We start from the raw sequence: 18144 nt of genomic DNA, 5'->3' as shown, positions 1-18144 counted from the left end.
GATGTGGGAGATAAAAACCACCACAGGAAAGACTATTGACCTCCAGGCACATGGTGTAAGTTAACAGGGACCACACTATTCAAAGTGGTAGCAGCACATTTACATAAAAGCAGGATTTGTGTACTCCTACTAGGGCAGCTAGCAAGCAGGGATTTTCTAGTGAAGCCRTGTATGACAAATTATGCATGCTCAATCTAGTACAGAACTTGGTCTCYAAAAGATATGAACATACTAGAGTGAGTCCAGTGAAGGGCTGCAAAGATAATTGAGATCAGGCTGCACCTGATAATAAAGATACTGGAGCAGTGTCAAACAAGGAGAGGTTGTGACTGCCAGGACTGCTTAGTCTAGAGAAAAGGCTTGGGCCCAATGTGTAAAGTACTTAAAAAGGAAGGTGTAAAGCACAGACCGAGACTGTTAGTGTTGTCTTCTGAAAGGACATGAAAAAAGAGTACATTCAATTTAAAGATACTTTTCATTTGTTTGTTTTTAAACAGAGCATGAATAAACACTACAACAGGTTACCTAGAGAGGTTGTAAAGTTTCCAACCTTAGAGATATACAAAACTTAACTGAACACAAGTCCTTTCCAAGCTCAGTTATTCTGTGAAGTAGTAAAATCCTTTAGAGATATATTTCTCTGGCACAGATTATTAGTTGAAATCCTCCTAGTAGAGTGACAAATATGAACCTGCCTAGAATCCCCAAATCCCACTGCCAGACTCACTGCTTCTAATTTCACTCAGCAGCACATGTTCAGAAATAAATGAAAAATGAAAAGMTATTTGCTCTCACTAGCACTGGAGTTTGATACTCTTACTGTTCATATACATAGCTCACTTCTCTCCTCTTTAGCTCCATAACTCTGCGTATCTTGTACTTCATAGCCAGGAGGGAAAAGTATGCTCTGTTAGTACAAAAAGGTGAGGAGGCTGAAGACAGAGATACCACATAGTTAGTAGTGGAAGAATTTGTGAACAGTGCAATGTCTGTATGTGACAATGTGCAGTCCAATCTCYTTTTTAATTGGTAACTTTTGTTTCCTGGGGTGTAGTGTAAAATTATTAAAAGTTTTGAAGTAGAAAAGCTGCAGACCTGAAAGGTGAGTGAGACAAATCTCTTCTTYACCAGGCAGAATTCTAGCTCTCATTAWTCCATCATAAAGGTAAGGTGATTTATRRCACRCTTATTTTACTCAGAGTTTCTTGCTCATCAGTAGTAAAGTGATTCTACATAAACTTTTATCTGCTAGTAAACCTCACTAACTGCATAGACAAGGGAAATGAAGGTAGCTTCTAGGCCATCATGTGATGAAAAAAAAACACCATTAAAAAAGTGACCCTTTTCTCCATACTGTTTCAATTGCTGTACTAATTGCTAGCAGAGTACTGCGACATGAGGTGGACTTAGGCAGCATGTACCYAAGTGACATACACAAACTTCCTTTTTCTTATTTTGGACAAGAAGTCAAGGTGACTTCCAGCTTTCTAAGCAYCCATTGTCAAAAAGGGCAATGCCTCTTCAGCTCAAAATAAATGATTCTAAGAGTAAAGGGAAAGTAAAACAAGTCTCTGTAGACACAAGAAAACTTGTCACCCAACTCAGAGAAGCAAAACATGATGCTGTTACTTGAACAATGGCTGTAATGATACCATTCACTTCTACCAGCATCATTCCTTTCTGAAATAATCGCAAGGGAAACCCCTCTTATACAATACAACACCCTTGCTTTTAGTAGCTCATTGTCTTAMTTGACAAGACATTGGATAGTCCACATAGACTGGCAGTCTTATGCTTTATAAATACAAGTTTATTCTTCTTAGGAGATGACAATTTAAAACAGTTCTTGAAACTGATAGCACTTAGAAGATASAAAGACTTCTGTTACAAATTTGCAGTCATTATATTATCTTTTAAAATAAAATATGCACAAAGTAGATGAGCAGCACAAATGCATAATTTACACGTCTTTCCCTGTCCCCCCAACATACAGTCACCTGTGAGCTGAGAGATCACACTTCCAAAAATTAATAAATGTGATTGTTTTTTTCACCAACACAGTGAATATTTTGATCTCATAAAACTTTCTTTTGTGAAAGTTAGAACCTGTTATTTGAGGAAATTTTTTAATTCCTCAGCTTACCAGGGAATGGTAATGCCACCAGCAGTACAGCGCATCATCAAGGTCCATTGAATGGCAGCAAGCAGTAAGGTCCACGACAGGCTTTTCTGGCTAAAGAAACATGTGGTTTCTGGGTCCCTTTTTCCCCCTGAAGTTGCTGATTATTAGTTTGTRAAGCAGGATCATATTTAAGGCATTATAAACAGACATAATCTAAGCAACTAAATTCAATGAACATATTTTCATAATGAGGTGAAAGAAAAGAGTTCACTGCATTAAAAAAATAGTTCAGATGAAAGCTGTTGACTAAGAACCAATTAAAAAGCAACTTTTTGAAATCTTGTTMCTAATGAGAAATGAGGCACCCGAAGTTCACAGCTGCTAGAGAAGCAAACCTTTTTCACCACCACCTTTTACAATGTCCACTTTAGAGTTGCTGGTCCCTGAATTTTGTGCTTTTTCATTCCTTCCTTGATCGACCTTTGAAGTTGCTCATGGCATCATGGGCTCCAAAGTATTCCAGAAGAAGAACAGCTGCTTTCACTGGTAGGAAGCTGTAAGGTAGGGACATTGAGGAAGAAGATAAAAAGGAACACACAGAGAGAAAAGTTGTGCAGTTTTATCACAGAATTAGTTTTACCTGGTTAATGCTGGCAAAGGCAATATACTCTCTAGACTATAGACCCACTATTCCCCTCAAAATATCCTTTACACTCATTTGGMAGCCTGAGTTATTAGACAGATCAGCATTCCAACCTATTGCAAGAGTCAAAAGTGTCCTAATGCTGGAGCAATGCACCAGGTAGGTGCTGGCTTTACAGCTGGACTCARTGATCTTAGAGGTCTTTGCCAACCAATAATTCTCTGATATACAGTTATAGAGAAGCAGACCCAGTGTCTGCAGCCCACAGTAAAACTGCACCCCAATGGAGTCAGCAAGGCACAGTGAGACATTTCTATCATTGTTCTGTGGCCTAAGGGCAGACTGAACCCACAGCAACAAACAAATGAAAAGCCCTTCAAAAATGCRCAGAACTTAATGAAAATTCACACCAACAAGTGGAAGCCTCGTTTGCACTTTTAATCAAACACATAGYTGAAATATCCCTGGAGAGAAAAGAGAAAGAAGAAAAGAAGGAAAGTCATAACTTACCTTTTCAAATAGAACAAAAAATAAAGGACGCGTGGTATTATCAAAACCTCTTGGTTTTTCCGTATRGCAGCGATTATCCTATCAGCCACATACTCTGGTTCCAGCATGGGAAGCACACGTGGCCACCTGAAAAAGGAAATATTAAATGCCATAATAAAAATTGCTTTGGATTCGTATTTTATTCCAAAAAGGTCKCAATTTACAGTTATTCAACTAAAAAAGGAAATAAATACCACAAGTCCTACGAACAACAGAATCTCCATTATGTCAGAGTAAGTGGACACTGTTATTATCCCTCTGTATGACCTCTCACAAGACAAACCAGGGTCCTCATATTAAGACACACCTGGCTTTTATCTGGCYCCTGAATTTTGTCATTATACACGCATGCTGAGCAAAGCTATGCCACCAGTGTCAGGAGAAGAATGGGGCTTTAGAAACCAGAGAGGACAACTGGAGCATTTGGCTTCTGCAGAGGAAAGGACACCAATTATGTTTCACATTTGAGCTAAATGAGTAGTAAAGTATCCAGGCCTTTGGGCTGCCCAGTCACTGGACAGCACTGTTAACACCCATCTGAAGCCCTAAAAATAACACAAGCAGAAAAAAGCCTGGCTCATTATTTTCATAAAAGAAATAGGGGTTTGTAACATGCTAAACATGCAACTTGCATAAAAACCTCACAAGAGTTTACTCACCTGGTTTTGGCACCATCAAACATTCCYGTGTTTATGAAGAAAGGACACACAATTGTGGTTTTGACACCGCTCCTTCTCATACTTTTCAATTCCATATCAATTGACTCCGCAAAACCAAATGCTGCAAACTTACTTGCACAGTAATCTGCAAAATAAAAYATTAATAGCAGTTAAATATTTTAATTTATAAATTAAACTTTACTGTCCAATACTAAACCACTTCACAACAGAATGGTTTTCAGGATTAGGTTAAAATTTACCTTTAATGTGATTTATTCCTTTACTTTCCTCTYCTAAATCAACTGTTGTTCTGGACTGGCAGACAGAGGGTTTTTCAAGACATCCCTGCCACAACTTTTCCACTCCACACAACAATGATAAATAAAATTATCTTTTCATACCAGACCTTATCTTTAAATCCATGCACTCGCTTCTTATGAATCAAACTCACATTTTCAAAACTGTCTAATGTGGTTTCAACTTGAAACTCAATTTGTCCTCATTATCACTCCTTTGGAGCTAGATTTCTTTTTCTGCTATGTCACCTTATTTCATTTTCCTCCCCCTTTGTATACATTTACAGAAATGCCTTCTGAGTTTTCTCTAAATCTAAAGTGGCCTCTYCCCTGTCACAAACAGCAAGTTAACTTTAACAACACTGAGGTTCTTAATTTCCAAAGTTCTATATGGCTTCTAGATCCTCTAACTATCTTGACAGAAAAACCTGTTTCACAGCACTGCTGAGCTTCTGGAAAGCTCTTTGTAAGAAAATGGTTTACTTAAGTTCAGCTGCTTTGAAAGTGTGACTTTTTGCTTTACCTATAYGGGAAGATCAAGAAACTCAAAATCAGCTTGGGTTTTTTCCCCTCTGTGAATATTGATCGCAGATTGTAAATCAAACTAATTATCTCAATTAATATTAGCTTTAATACACTACCTGAAAGACTATTGATTCCACACAGTCCCGCAGAGCTTGCTATGCTAACCAAATGTCCACGATTGGAGGCAATCATTGCTGGGAGGAAGGCTTTGTAAGTCTGAAAAGTAAGTCAGAGTTGCAATTTAACATTTTACTGAGTAAGCTACATGCTATAGTATTTTGAAAGTGTTTGTTGGTTTTGGAGAAATTCTCCCTACAGTTTAAATAAGGTTTCTCCCTTCCATTACAGAAAGGATGTGTGTATGTATGTGGAACTTGTTTGAACTTTAACCTTCACTATTTACTGGTCCCAGCCCCACCAGCACTACCAAAGACAAAGATGGTAACTTGACAAAAGCCAAATATATAGTTTCAGCTAGTCATGAAGTTTATTTCAAAGGAGAATTAAGTGTTCACTGAAAATTTTGTAAAATGGCAAAGATTTGAATTTCATGTTTTCCTTCTATTAAATTCATTAAATATTTGTGATTGGATTTATTTCCAAATAAACTGAAACATGTTTGAATATTTTCTTTACAATTCATTATAACAGAAACACCATATAAGTGACATGTCTTGCTGGAATGAAGAAAAAGCACACGAGATTACTTAATTTGGACAAAAGCTCCACTTATTAAGAGCATTATCTGAACATGTGGTATTTCTTACTGGAACTATCATGACCACAGAAGAAACAGAACACTAACAGAAGAACTGAAGTAGAATTGAACACTTCTCTGTTACCAGGGCAGCAACTATTAGGGTGGGCCTGCTTCATGTCAATTAATGAGATTATATGACTAGCCCCAGAATTTAGCAGATGATATACTTCAGTCCTTAAGAGCATTTCTAAATGTGAAGTGCTTCCACCCTGCTTACACTAGAGGATCCCAAAGGATCCATTCTTCCACACTTTTTTTTTTTTTTTATTTTACAGACTCCCAGGCAAAGTAAGTAATTTGTTTCATAATTTCTGACTGAACTTCAAAAGAACTCTATATGCTTGTATGTTTTCCTCAATTCCAAAAGGAAAAATTAACACAGAAAACATGTTAAAAGGATGTTTTAGTATGTATATGCAAAATACAGGTATTACCCAGAAGTGTGCCATCGTGTTCACTTCCATGACTTTTTCTATGAGTGAATCTGGAGAATCAAGAAATCTCTTTCCAATTACAATACCAGCATTGTTGATTAGAATGCTAACATCACCAACTTCTCTTTTAACCTAAAACAAAAAACATTAAGATAGTGTGCAATAAATGCAAAACATTCTTTCCAAGTATTATATATGAAAAATTAACAGAAATATTACACATTCCAAATAAGTTGCACTCTTCTTATGGATCCAAACACCTTAGGTTCTGGCACATTCTCTCCTGATACCTTTTCAAAGCTTTCAACTGGATTTTCTTCAGTGATGTGGAGCCCAACAGCTCCACACAAGCTTCTGCTTTCAGCACCTCTGTTTCCAAGGACAACAGTTCCAGATAAATCTCGACTACACAGAGCTTAATTAATGCAACAAGTGTTTTGCTATCATAAACCCATCTTAAAACAAAAGAACAATTCTGAATTGAATTGAATAGAATCTGGTACACTCCACCCCAGAAAATAAGTTGGCTAAAAAATAATACCTATACATTCAATTCAGTAAGAGGAAGTATAGTTCTCATTTTAGCTCCAGACTGAGAACATTCATGAACACTCAGCTGAGAGAACAACAACAGGACAGCTGATAGCAAGATATTGTGTCAGCTCTCCAAAGGAGAATGAAAATATTTTATACAGAATTTGAAGTACACTTCATTGATCTGAGCTATCTGGGAAAAATGAAACGAGTATAACAGTAAAGAATTAAAGAGTAATTTATCACCTGTCCTTTWTTCTACCTTAACTTCCTCATCTTCCTTAAACTTGGTCCAGTCTTGTGCAGTTTTGTTAACTCAGCTTAAGGAGTTGGGTACTTCTGGAACAGGGACATTAGAAATAAATTTTAAGCTACAGCTCTTGTTAGCCTAAAGGCTGTCCTTCAGTCTGTTGGTACAGGCAAGAAACAAGGACCTAACACATGCAGGGGCTTTGGGTTTTCTTCCTACCCAAAAGACTTTTTTCCTGGTGTCCCTGTGTGGCTGTTGAAGAAGATATTCAAGATTCACACATTTAATTTTGGCTTTAAGACTGTTTTATTGGGAGCAAAGTTTTCAAACATATCCTRCCCTTCCAGCATGAATTTAGTTCACCACAGTCTTGCAAAACTCCAAGTCTGCATAAAGCTGAATCATCAGAAGGGTTAAAAACAGGACCTGAAACCATGCTGTCTTATCTTGCAAAGGCTGATGCTGAACACTATGAACCAAAGTCTACTACACTGCATTACGTAAACAGGGGTACCAACTAGTACTAAAGTCCTTTTTTAAYTGGTAAGATTGGATGAGTCTACAGCACCAGCAGAATGTGGCATTTCTGAAACAATGGTAGGAGAGCATTTTCTTCTATGCAGATCAGCATGAGGATTATTAGTGAATTTGACAGYTGCTGAGCTGCTGACAGAAGGTTTTAAGCAAGGAATCATGCACTGGACCCTATTACAACTTCTATGCTCCTGGCTAGCTCTGTTTGCATCGGACTGAATCCATGTCACACAGATCTACACCCTGTTCTCTTTTTCAAATTTGGCCAGAATGGTTCAGGCACTGCTTTTCTCCATGGGCCCAAAGTGGTAGCCCTCAACTCAAGTCTTCACAACTAAAGGTAAATGTTTATTTTCTCCATTGCAGCATTCTTCACACCACAATACTCCTCCTCCAGTTCTCCCAGCTCGCCAGCAAGCACAGCTGCAGCCCTATGGAGAGACATGCAACTTCTCTGCAAGGACAGCASATGTCCAGCTCAGCTGGTGGAATGGAGCTRCAAGGGGACAAAGGTTGATCAGCATTACTGGAATACAAAACAAATAGCACCAGTCTCTAAAAAGCTGTAATTCATGCACAGGCTTCACATATCAGAAAGCTTGTGGCAGTCATTTTTGCACAGACAGAAAAAGGCAGAAGGCTGTARCTTCTTAAAGAGCAGCAAAACATTATTTCAGCCAACAGATGCTCCTGAAGATAGGTGAAGGTTTTTGTTTAAAAAAATTTGTCTCCAGACAAACACTCACTGTGGGAACTTTATAGTCCAACAGTTATGTTTAGCAAATTTTAAGCAGATGAGAACAGGTTGTTACACTGGAAAGTGTTTAACAATTTTAGCTTTTGACAATTCTGCTAGACTGCCGAAAATATCTAGCCATATGCTATGTTTACAAAGCTCTTCAGAAATGAAAGAAAGAAATATTTAAGACATCAAGACACATATATTAATTCAGATAAAGTAAATCTTCAAAAATAYCTTCACAGCAATGGAATTATTTGAAAATCGCCTAAGCAGTTAATCCTTTTTACAATGTATGGTCTTTAGGGCTTACTTTTGGTAAAAGGCTGCCAGAATTTGAAATACTGCTTTAGCTTCAATAAATTGATTTTCCGCACTTCAAGATTAAGTGCTCTGTAATYGAATGAATGAACGAGAAGCTACCCAGTTAAAATGAGCTACTGAAAAAGAGAACCAGCTCTTTTAATTTTTTTAAGGAATAGAGATATACAGGTCAACTCTAAAAGCCAGAATTCTTGAAATAGGAAGCACACTACATTCAAAATGAATTAACTTAAATCTCTTGCTTTCAAGCCACTAGAAAATCTAATCMTGCATCTTACACCCACACCTGTACTCATCTTAGAAAAGTGTGAAAGCCACAAATGAGATACTTTACCTGGTCAGCTACTCGGTAGACATCCTGTCTTTTGCTACAATCACAGACGTAGGAGTGTACTCTTCCTGCTCCATTTCCTCTGGCCAGTTTAACTGTGGTATTGAGTCCCTCTTGATTAATATCCCAGAGAACCACCGTGGCTCCAAGGCTGGCAAACTTCAACGATAAGAGTCTTCCAATGCCACTTCCTGCTCCTGTTATTAATACTATTTCACCACTRACATTCTTCTTCGGTTTAGGCACAATCAGGAACACCAGTGACTCCAGCAAATAATAAACAAGAAGTACAATGCATTTTAATGTTTCCAAGAAGAAGTTCATCTTCAGGCTTTTTCTTCAGATACCTGATAAAAAAAAAACCCGAAACATTTACCAGATAAGGTAAACCATAGAGAAAATGCAAACAACATTCCAAAAACATTTTCAGATACATTCTAAATATTTTCTCTAGCCCGTTTTTGAGTGTTTGTTTGTTTTTTAAATATATAGGTTTACACCTGCATATCTAACCCATTTGTTCTGTTTCTCTGTCATCTTCAGGTTGCTCCTACTTTCCTCCAGGATGCAGTACACAGTTCATTTACCATTCAGCAGCAATAGGAAACACCTGCCCTCATCTGCTTTAGAAATTCTCCATCCGTTGTGTCAGGAGTTTGATTCTATGCTCTGACAGAATGTGGACACAAAACTTTAAGCGAATAAATAAAATTATTTTAAAAAATCTGCCCATTGAGCATCTTAAACAGAAATGCATGACAATTACAAATTAAAACTTATGGCTTGATCAAAGTACTTTAGTGCTCACAAGCTAATATTACAGGTCAGGAAAAATTATGCTTTTACCACCACTACTTTTCTTGATTTGTAGGCACTCCTTATTGCCATGAAATTATATGCAGAACAAGTCACAGTCCCAACTGTGCTGAAAAAACATRAGCATTAGGTGCTTCAGAAGGCAACATGCTTATAAATCTCCAAAGCACACTAGGTAAATAGCTGTCTGTCACTACTGACTTTTCAGCTACCTGTACTCCCATTACAGAAGAGAACCTGCTTTTGCAGTTGAGCATAGTTTTTTTAAAATGCACTGCAAAGCTCTGAGTTTCTTCCTTCACCTCCCTGCATTAAGCAGATGTCATAGGCATGAATCACACCACCTCAGGTACRTATTCAACCTCACAGTCTCTACGCATCCCAGTATTGCTGACACCAGGCAGGCCTTTAAGTCCTTGGAGAAATGTTATTTTATTTCCCAGTATAGAAAAGCCGTGCAAGAAACTAAACCTTGGTCAAAATAGGTTTTAATCTTTGACTGACATTATGAAGCAAGAATATCTTCTTTCTCAGCTAAAGGTAGAGCATGCTGGCACTTACACTTCAACCTTTAGCACTTGCTACATGGCCAGTCTGATTACATCTCTGCAATGAATGAGGCACTGACTTCACGTAGGCTTGCAAGACATGAAGACCTTTATTGCGCAGTAGTAATTTCCTATATATTGTAAATTAACTTGGAASTAATTCTACAGCACAGCACACTCCAATCAATTATCTTGTCTCAGAATATTGCCTTCTTTGGTACTAGGTAAACAATACCTTTTACGGTAGCARTGTTCTTTTAGTCTCGTGAGAACTAGTAGTTAGAAACTTCTTGTGGCCGACCTACTTCACTCGTGATCAGTTATGTTTACTAATTYCAAGACTTCTTCCGCWGCAGGGACAGGAGAYAGGTCTGACTTTCAAGGTCTGTTGTTCTGCTGTTACCACTACCAATATTCTGCAACCCCACACATCTCTGAGCTAACTTTGCTATCTATGTGTGGAGGTAATCGTGTTTGACAAGTGCCAGGAAATGAGTAACTTAGGTCTCTGCTACTCTGAGCAAAGTTCATGAAGTTTAGCATGTGAACATACACGTGTTATCATGAGTCTCGGGTTTTCTACACGGGAAACTAGACTAGAGCTGAAAAGGAATGGGCCACTGCTAGAGCACTGCTAGTTATTTCAGAAAGTTTTCTGGCAGAAACATTGGGACATCTTAAAACTGTTCTGATAACAGAAAAACATTTGTCAAAGACATAGTGGGTTGGAAAACAAGCTCTTTCTGGCAAAGTCATAGGGTGAATGCTTTCTATTGAGTACTTGCTGTTCTTCATTTTCATTAAAATTGGAAAAAACGTGCATAGAGGCAGTAACACCAGTAAGAAATATCAAAACAACACTGGAGCATTTTCCTAGAGCCAATATTGGCATTTCCTGTAATAGACTCTCATATCTATACAGCTATGACAGCTGTAAGCAAAAATAGAGTGATGAAGAAAAATGTTATTAAATTTCATGTACATTAAAAAAGCRCAAGTTTTTGGAAGCACAAGTTCTTTGTTGAGTCTAAAACAGATGCAACAAGTCTTTAAAATACAAGCAGTTGCTGCATTTAACTTGATAGCACTAATTTAATGCACTTAATATAAAATCTCCCATTTACATGAAAGGGGACTGGTATCTCTGGCATAGATAAGGATGTTGAAGTTAAACCCTATAGAAAACCAAGCAAGGCAATACACAACTTGACCTAAACCTGATTTAAAATTTATGACAGTAATTATTTAGGTAAAATAATACTATATTAGGGTTATATGGGACAGAAGCACATTAGAACTTTCAGAAAAACATGACTTACACCTAATGAAGTAGAGTTGTTTAGGCATATGCACCACAGGAGACTTCCTGTTAGGAGACCAACTCTACATCCTTCAATGAGATGCTTAATTTTTATAGACACATATCTCCCCTAACCCAAATTTGGGTCAAAGGCTCCAAATTTGACCGGGCCTGCTCAGCTAATGACTCACTGCATTAGTATTGCTAATTACACCAGCTACTCTAACCAAGCATATCCAATACAGACAATCCAATYTGCTACTCACTTGGCTGATTCTGGCTTCTCAACTAAAGTGAGCAGGGATGTATTTACAGGTGAATTAACCAAGGGGGCCTTTGGCACATTTAAGATCTCAGATCACTTCTGATGCCTGGTATTGTTTTTCAGTATGCCTATATCCACACAGACATAAGTGTGGAGAGTTTTTATGCCATAGAGAAGTATCTGACATTCTACAATATCTTATCAGACAGATTTCAAGAACAGATAACTTTGCCAGCAAAGGCTTATTGGTACCTGTGCCAATGCTCACAGCCAAGAGGCTCTTGCAAGCCTGACAGGCTCTTGAACAATATCACTGCTCACGAATCGCAAGAGCAGGATTGAGGCTGCCAGCTAGACAGCACAACACCTCTGCTAGTCAAAGGACTAAGGGTTGATTATGCAATCACCTTTGCAAGGTTTGGCGAGCATGAATTTTTCCCGCTGTACCTGGAGAGTTACGAACCCACAAAAATATAAGAGTCCCGTAGCCAAGGCTGTCCAAGGGCTGAGGTGTTGCAATACTTTCCTCAGCTCCCGGAGGATGCAGGATAACCTTACTCTCACTTGGCACACCGCKCCTGCTAACCCAATCAGCATCCTAAGGAACGCCACCAGCAGCGTTCAGCTGCAGCCACCCTCTCCCCACCCGCCCTCAGGCCGCCTCCCCGGGACGCGCCGCTGCCCCGCAGCACCCGGCTGTCCACGGCCCCCGACCCTCCCGCCCTGTCCCGTCCCCGGCACCCGCCCGGCCCACAGCGCCCCAGCCCGGGATACCTTCCCCTGCCGGACAGGCGGCCCTCCGGCCGAAGGACGGGAAAGGCGGCAGCCCCTGTGGCGCAGCGGCTCCGGAGCGGCCGGGCCGGAGCGGTACGAGAGGAGCACGGAGCGCAGCGGGGCGGAGCGGAACAGCCCTGCCTTTATCGGGCATCCCGCCCCGGCGCGGGGCTGACCGGATGCCCGGGGGCGGGCCGGGCCGGGCCGGGAAGAGATGGCTTAGCTCTGCTCCTCTGCGCTCCGTGGCGGCAGAAAGCCGGGCTAGGGGTTGAGACTGTCGCGGTGTTGTCCGTGCTCCGTCTGGGGTTATCGCCTGTCGGGCTGGGATTTAACCGAGCGTGGGGAGCGGGCCCGGCACGGAGCTGCGGGGTCGATCCCGGCAACGAGAGCTGCGGCCCCGGGCAGCGGTGAGGACCATTAGCCCGGAGTAGAGTCAAAGGCTCCGAGGACGGAGCAGTGGGGTGGATGGAGGCCCTCGGAACAACTCCCCCGCACTTTCCCTGGCTTACTTTCTGGTTTGGGTTTTTTTTTTGTGTTTGTTTTTTTTTTTTTTTTGGTTTTTTTTTTTTTTTTTTTTTGGTAAGCTTTTTTTTTTTTTATACACATGAGCTGGTTTTCACTCCATGCTGAGACCTTCATCTAAAGGCATGGTTGATGTAAAGCGGTCACCTGGCCGGTATGAAGCCATGCTGCATGGAAGGGGTTTCACCGGGGTGAGCGTGACCCTCTTAAGGCTGACATCCTTTCGAGGGAATGAATGACACTTCAGCTTAAACAATGTGTTCTGGCTGTAGTCAGAATATAGTCTTGGGTTTGCTAACTCAAAGAAATGCTCTGCATATACCGCTGTATACATAAGTCCCTTAGGGCAGCATTGTTTAGGAGGGTTTTTTTTTTGGCAATATGCTCATCATTAGGCGGCAGAACTCTGAAACTGTTAAGGTATTGGATATTCACAACTTCAAGGAAAGTTTGTATGAGGAGAGAATAGTACCACCAGAAAAAATGGGACTGAAGCCATTTGCTTGGCAAATCATTGTCATGGTCATTAATATGCCTGCTTTCCAAAATTATTGTATTAAAGCAGTACAWTCAGAAGGYTAATGATAGCCRAACAGTGATGCTGGCTGCTACTTTYTTTTTGTGGATTGTATTGTTTAAAGTGGCTTGCTTAAAACAAGWAAGTGTAAAAACCCCATCCCATTTATTTAATTTTTGAAAGGTTTAAATATGTGCTTTGTAGTAATACTTGAGAGTGACATTATATTGGAGTTGGAGACTAGAAGGTGGGAGACACATCCCCTTTCCCCARCTTGTACAAAGATTTCCTGCATGTRAGAAATTTACTGAATAAAACTTCCTGAAACAAAGCTCACAGCTRGCTTGACTTCATTAGTCTGTGTTATGAAAGACTAAAATTAGTTTGTAGAGAAACCATTTTTAAAACTGTCAGAATAGCATTTTTCACAGTCTTGTGACAGAGAAGACGCAAGTGTTGATTCTAGTCTAGAAATGGAACTATGCCAATTTGTATCAGATGAGGATGCCTCCTTCTTGCCACATGTTACTTTTGGACTCATTTGTGAGTGCTGTCAGAATTCCAGGAGTGTAGAACTATGATTGGTGTTGTATGTTTGTTTTGTGTAACATCCTGCTGGATGTTTTCAAAGGAACCCAAGGTCATTTAAACTATAAGAACATGTCTGAGGAACTTTGTTAGTGTTGTCACTTCTGTTTGTCTGTCACTTTTGCTTGTCTGTAGTACTTGTGCAGTGTAAGTGTACTGCTAGTCTGTAGCTTTWTTTTTTTTTTTTTTACTGAGGGCTGTATTGTATTTCAGCCTACCTTAACTTCAAGAAAASTTGTCATTTGTTGTCAGGTAGATCTTGGCACCTCTGCTGGAGCAGTGCAACCAGTAGCACACTAGAGTGCTATTTATGCTTCGTGTGAATCTGTTGTAGATGTTTGATTACATTCACCTGACTTCACCACCATTTAATCTTGATTACAGATGTGTTACAACAAACATGGATAAAGCAAATACAGAGTAAAGGTTAGTCTAAGGTGGATAAATGCAATTGCATRGTGATTAGGATTGTCATCCTCACTTGGAGTAAAGAAACAAACAACAATATACTGTCAGGCTGTTGGAGGGCATATTCTCTTAAAAGCTCTCATATTATTTCATTTTTTTTCTATCAGAACACTCAAAATGCAATAAATTTTTTGGTATGAAAGCATCAGTTATTCCCCAGGTACCCCAGTCATTGAAGTGGAATAGTGCAATATTTTAAACAGTCTGATCTTTCTGCTTTCTTTTAATKCTGACTGTAGAATCTTAAAATTACCTCACTGAACTCTTCAACATCCTCATTAGGGGAAGTGGAGGGCACTGATCTCTTCACTCTCATCTGGATTCAAGGAAACAGCATGAATTTGAGTCAGGAGAGTTTTATGTTGGATCTCAGGGGAAGGTTTTTCACCCAGGGGGTGGCTGGGCACTGGGATGGGCTTCCCAGGGAAAGGGTCACWGCACCATGCCAGACAGAGTTCAAGAAGCATTTGGATAATGCTCTCAGGCACATGGTGTGACTCATGGGGTGTCTGCACAGGGCCAAGAGTTGGACTCGATGTTCCTGATAAGTCCCTTCCAACTCAACATATTCTGTGATTCTTTGGTAAGTTTTCATTTGCAGTGTCAGCTGCTTTAGCAGTTGCAGGTATGTCACTGCAATTGCAACTGACACAAACCTGTCCTTAGCTACATATTACAACTGCTAACAGAGGAGTGRGTCTTCATAGAAATCCTAGTGCCTTGCTAATAGAAGTCAAATGTCTCCTGTGTTGCCTCTGAAGAAAACAGGGCAAACATCACTTAGCCAGAGTTTTTCAAAATGGACTTGTCCTTCTTATTCCAGCAGAAGAAAAACTGCTTGGGCAAAGGAGATTCCAGTCAAGAGGCAGGATCAACATCCTGAACACAGAAGCCTGTTACATTCTGAATTTTCATTTGCTATGTACATTTCCTCTGAGTGATGTTTACCATCTAACAGAGGTTTATTGAATCCTAGTTCACTCTATTAGCAGATTTGAAAACACTGGAATTGCAGAAGTGATAAACTATTACCCACTGGTGCCATGTTCACTTCAGCTGGGAAAAGTGCCAAGTCCTGTTTAGTCAGGGTGAGAGAGTAAGATGTGCTGCACTAACATCTGTTMAAAGTATTTACTGACTACTCAGCAAATACAACCAGCAGCTTGGTGCACTGATTAATGTATCTTGCAAATCAAATTAAGAGAGGGAMAAATTCTCATTGGAAGAGGAATATGCCAGCAGTGTCACTGTGACTTAGCCACTAGATACCCTTAGTTCACTGCCTGTTAAGATGTGTTTACAGTGATAGATTGTTTTTCATTCCCCAAGCATTTTTGGCAGGATTGTGAACCTCATCAGAATTGATAAGACCTACAAGAAAATATTTTGATATGGGCCAGCTCTGCGATGAAATTTATCATATRATCACACAGCACAGAGGATTGGGTGGCAAGAGGAGTGAAAGCTTGCAAAACAAGGCTGACTTAATTGGAGCTCCCATGCAATGAGAAAGTGTGGTATGGGCGCTCTTGCCTCTAACCTTGGCAACAGGTAGTATCATACACAGGAGTGTGTGTGTAATTATGTTCTTTACCCAAAYGGGAATGCGTGTTATGTCAGTCCARTAATCAGGCAGCGTTGCCTGAGCTCCCATCTGCCTCCAGAGTTAACCCACTTTATTCAGAACAGAGAGATGAACAAAAAAAAAGGGTGCACTCTAGTGTAATGCAGAAATGTTACAGCATATGCTCAAATATTAAGCATGTGTCCAAGTGCTGTTACAAATCGGCTTTGTTTGGCAGTGTGTGTTTTCTGATCCCACACTAGGATTTTATTTGCAAATGCATAAGCTGTAACTTTGCAATGATCACAGATAATCAGTCGGCTGTCACAGTCAGCTGCAAAGAGACTGCTGCTGTTGTAGCTCTTTGCTCAGAGATTTTGCATGCCCCCCCTTTGTGCCCATGGTATGTTCCTCATAGCATCCTTAYTTATAAAAACACCTACCTGTACTGCAGGAGGAAGTGTCCCACAAGAGATTTTTCTCCTTTCTTCATTAGAAAAAAATTRTGAATGGTTACTGGAGGAGTCTGGGCTAAAACATCATTTACAGATGTATATAGGCTGTCAGGATGGACTTAAAGGGAGAAGTTAAAAAAAAAAAAGGTAATTCATATTCCTGAATGAATAAATAGTAAACAGAATGAGGCAGTTTCCTACCATTTGGGACTTGGAAAAATATCTTCCTAATAAAGAGTAATGCAAGGTTTCCAACATGGAAAAATTAGAGACACAGCAGGGAAACAAAACCAGCAACAAAGTTGGAGGTCTGGGAAATGAGGCAGCAAGGCTGATACCCAGTTAACAGAAAGAAAAGCTAGCAAGGTTTTAATTAATTTGTTGAATATAGAGGAAAGCAGTGGGTTGGGATTGGAGGATAACATGGAATGGAAACAGCAGGGTATAACCAAGGAACTAATTTAAACCTCCATGTGCTGGAGAGAAGGCTCCAAGTGTGCTGGTCATGAATCTGGGCTTGCAGATGTGCCCTGATGTAAAGCTTGGGCAGCCTTACATGCAGGTAGGGGCTACAAGTGAAGATAAACAACAGGGGCAGAAGGGAAAAAATGATGACTCTGTGCCAGACCTAAACCTCATTTCTTTCCTTTTCCTTCTTTTCRAATTCTGTTGCTTCTGTCTTGTTTTAGATGTTAAACAGCCTGGGGTGAGTGAGGTGCAGAATTTCTAGTGTGTTATTCTAATGCATTCCGTAACATGTGGCCACTAATTCTCTGATTCCATACTTGTATGACTGTAAGCTACTGCTAACAAAACCCAACAAAACCATCCTTTGCCTCTCTGTCCTTCTGTTACTTTGGTTTTTATATGCCTAAAGGAGATGGGAGTTTCCAGCTCTACCATACTTTCTAGGGTATCAGCTCATGTGATTATTAAGCACCAGGATTTTTGCCTATTCTCAAGTGCCTCTTAATAAGACAGAAAGTACCCTCTGTCCCTCAGTGAAACTGTGAATGCCAGAACATACTTGCATGTCTTGTTGATGGTTGATCTTGGCTTGCTGTGYATTACTCAAAAGTTGAGATAATGTTGCTAATGTCTGTGAGGAAAACAAAGGCTGATACATTCCTCTGCATTGTTGGCCTGCAAACTGGAGAAAAATGCTATGAAGGGAAAAATTTCTGATATTTTTATGCTAAYTTTAAATGTCCATGGTATTATACTTAGCTGCCAGCTGCAATGACCTTAACCCTCGAGTCTCTGCTATATGGAAAATCACAGCATTGGTGCTTTTGAATTTTAACTTGCCKTTTTCTCTACAATTTYTAAGTTATTAGGATTTTTAGCTACAGAGGAAATCCACATAAGCATTTTGGTGAAAGTATTTTGTCAGAGAACATATAAATTCATGAACATTGARCATGAAGTATTTACTGAACATTGARCATGAAGTATTTACAGGASTGTAATGGCTTGARCAAAGTTTCACKGCATTCCCTTGCTTACTTCAGAAGAGCCCCAAACCTGCTACTTTCTGAGTGATCCAGGTAGTATCTGAGATTAAATCACCTCTGCTTTGCCAGGTTTGATTTAAACTCAAATGTCACTTTCTGTCATCTGGAAATCT

At 39.9% G+C, this 18144-nt stretch overlaps 1 protein-coding gene across 1 annotated transcript; it reads right to left on the bottom strand.

The window, feature by feature from the left end:
• Nucleotides 1-1722: 1722 nt before the first annotated feature.
• On the bottom strand, nucleotides 1723-12541 carry LOC130573844 (epidermal retinol dehydrogenase 2-like). The gene is made up of 7 exons (XM_057366600.1): nucleotides 12404-12541; nucleotides 8704-9047; nucleotides 5989-6120; nucleotides 4911-5010; nucleotides 3974-4118; nucleotides 3276-3401; nucleotides 1723-2676 (listed from the first exon to the last, which is right to left on the bottom strand). The coding sequence occupies exons 2-7, from the start codon at nucleotides 9022-9024 to the stop codon at nucleotides 2583-2585; spliced, it is 918 nt and encodes a 305-aa protein (XP_057222583.1). The 5' UTR covers nucleotides 9025-9047; nucleotides 12404-12541; the 3' UTR covers nucleotides 1723-2582.
• Between the last annotated feature and the right edge of the window lie 5603 nt (nucleotides 12542-18144).

This window comes from Malurus melanocephalus, unplaced genomic scaffold (assembly GCF_030028575.1).
Source record: "Malurus melanocephalus ecotype Western Australia unplaced genomic scaffold, MMel_1.1 scaffold_69, whole genome shotgun sequence".
Taxonomy (NCBI): Eukaryota; Metazoa; Chordata; class Aves; order Passeriformes; family Maluridae; genus Malurus; species Malurus melanocephalus.
Note: the sequence above shows the minus strand (reverse complement) of the source record. Positions and strands in the feature narration are given on the sequence as shown.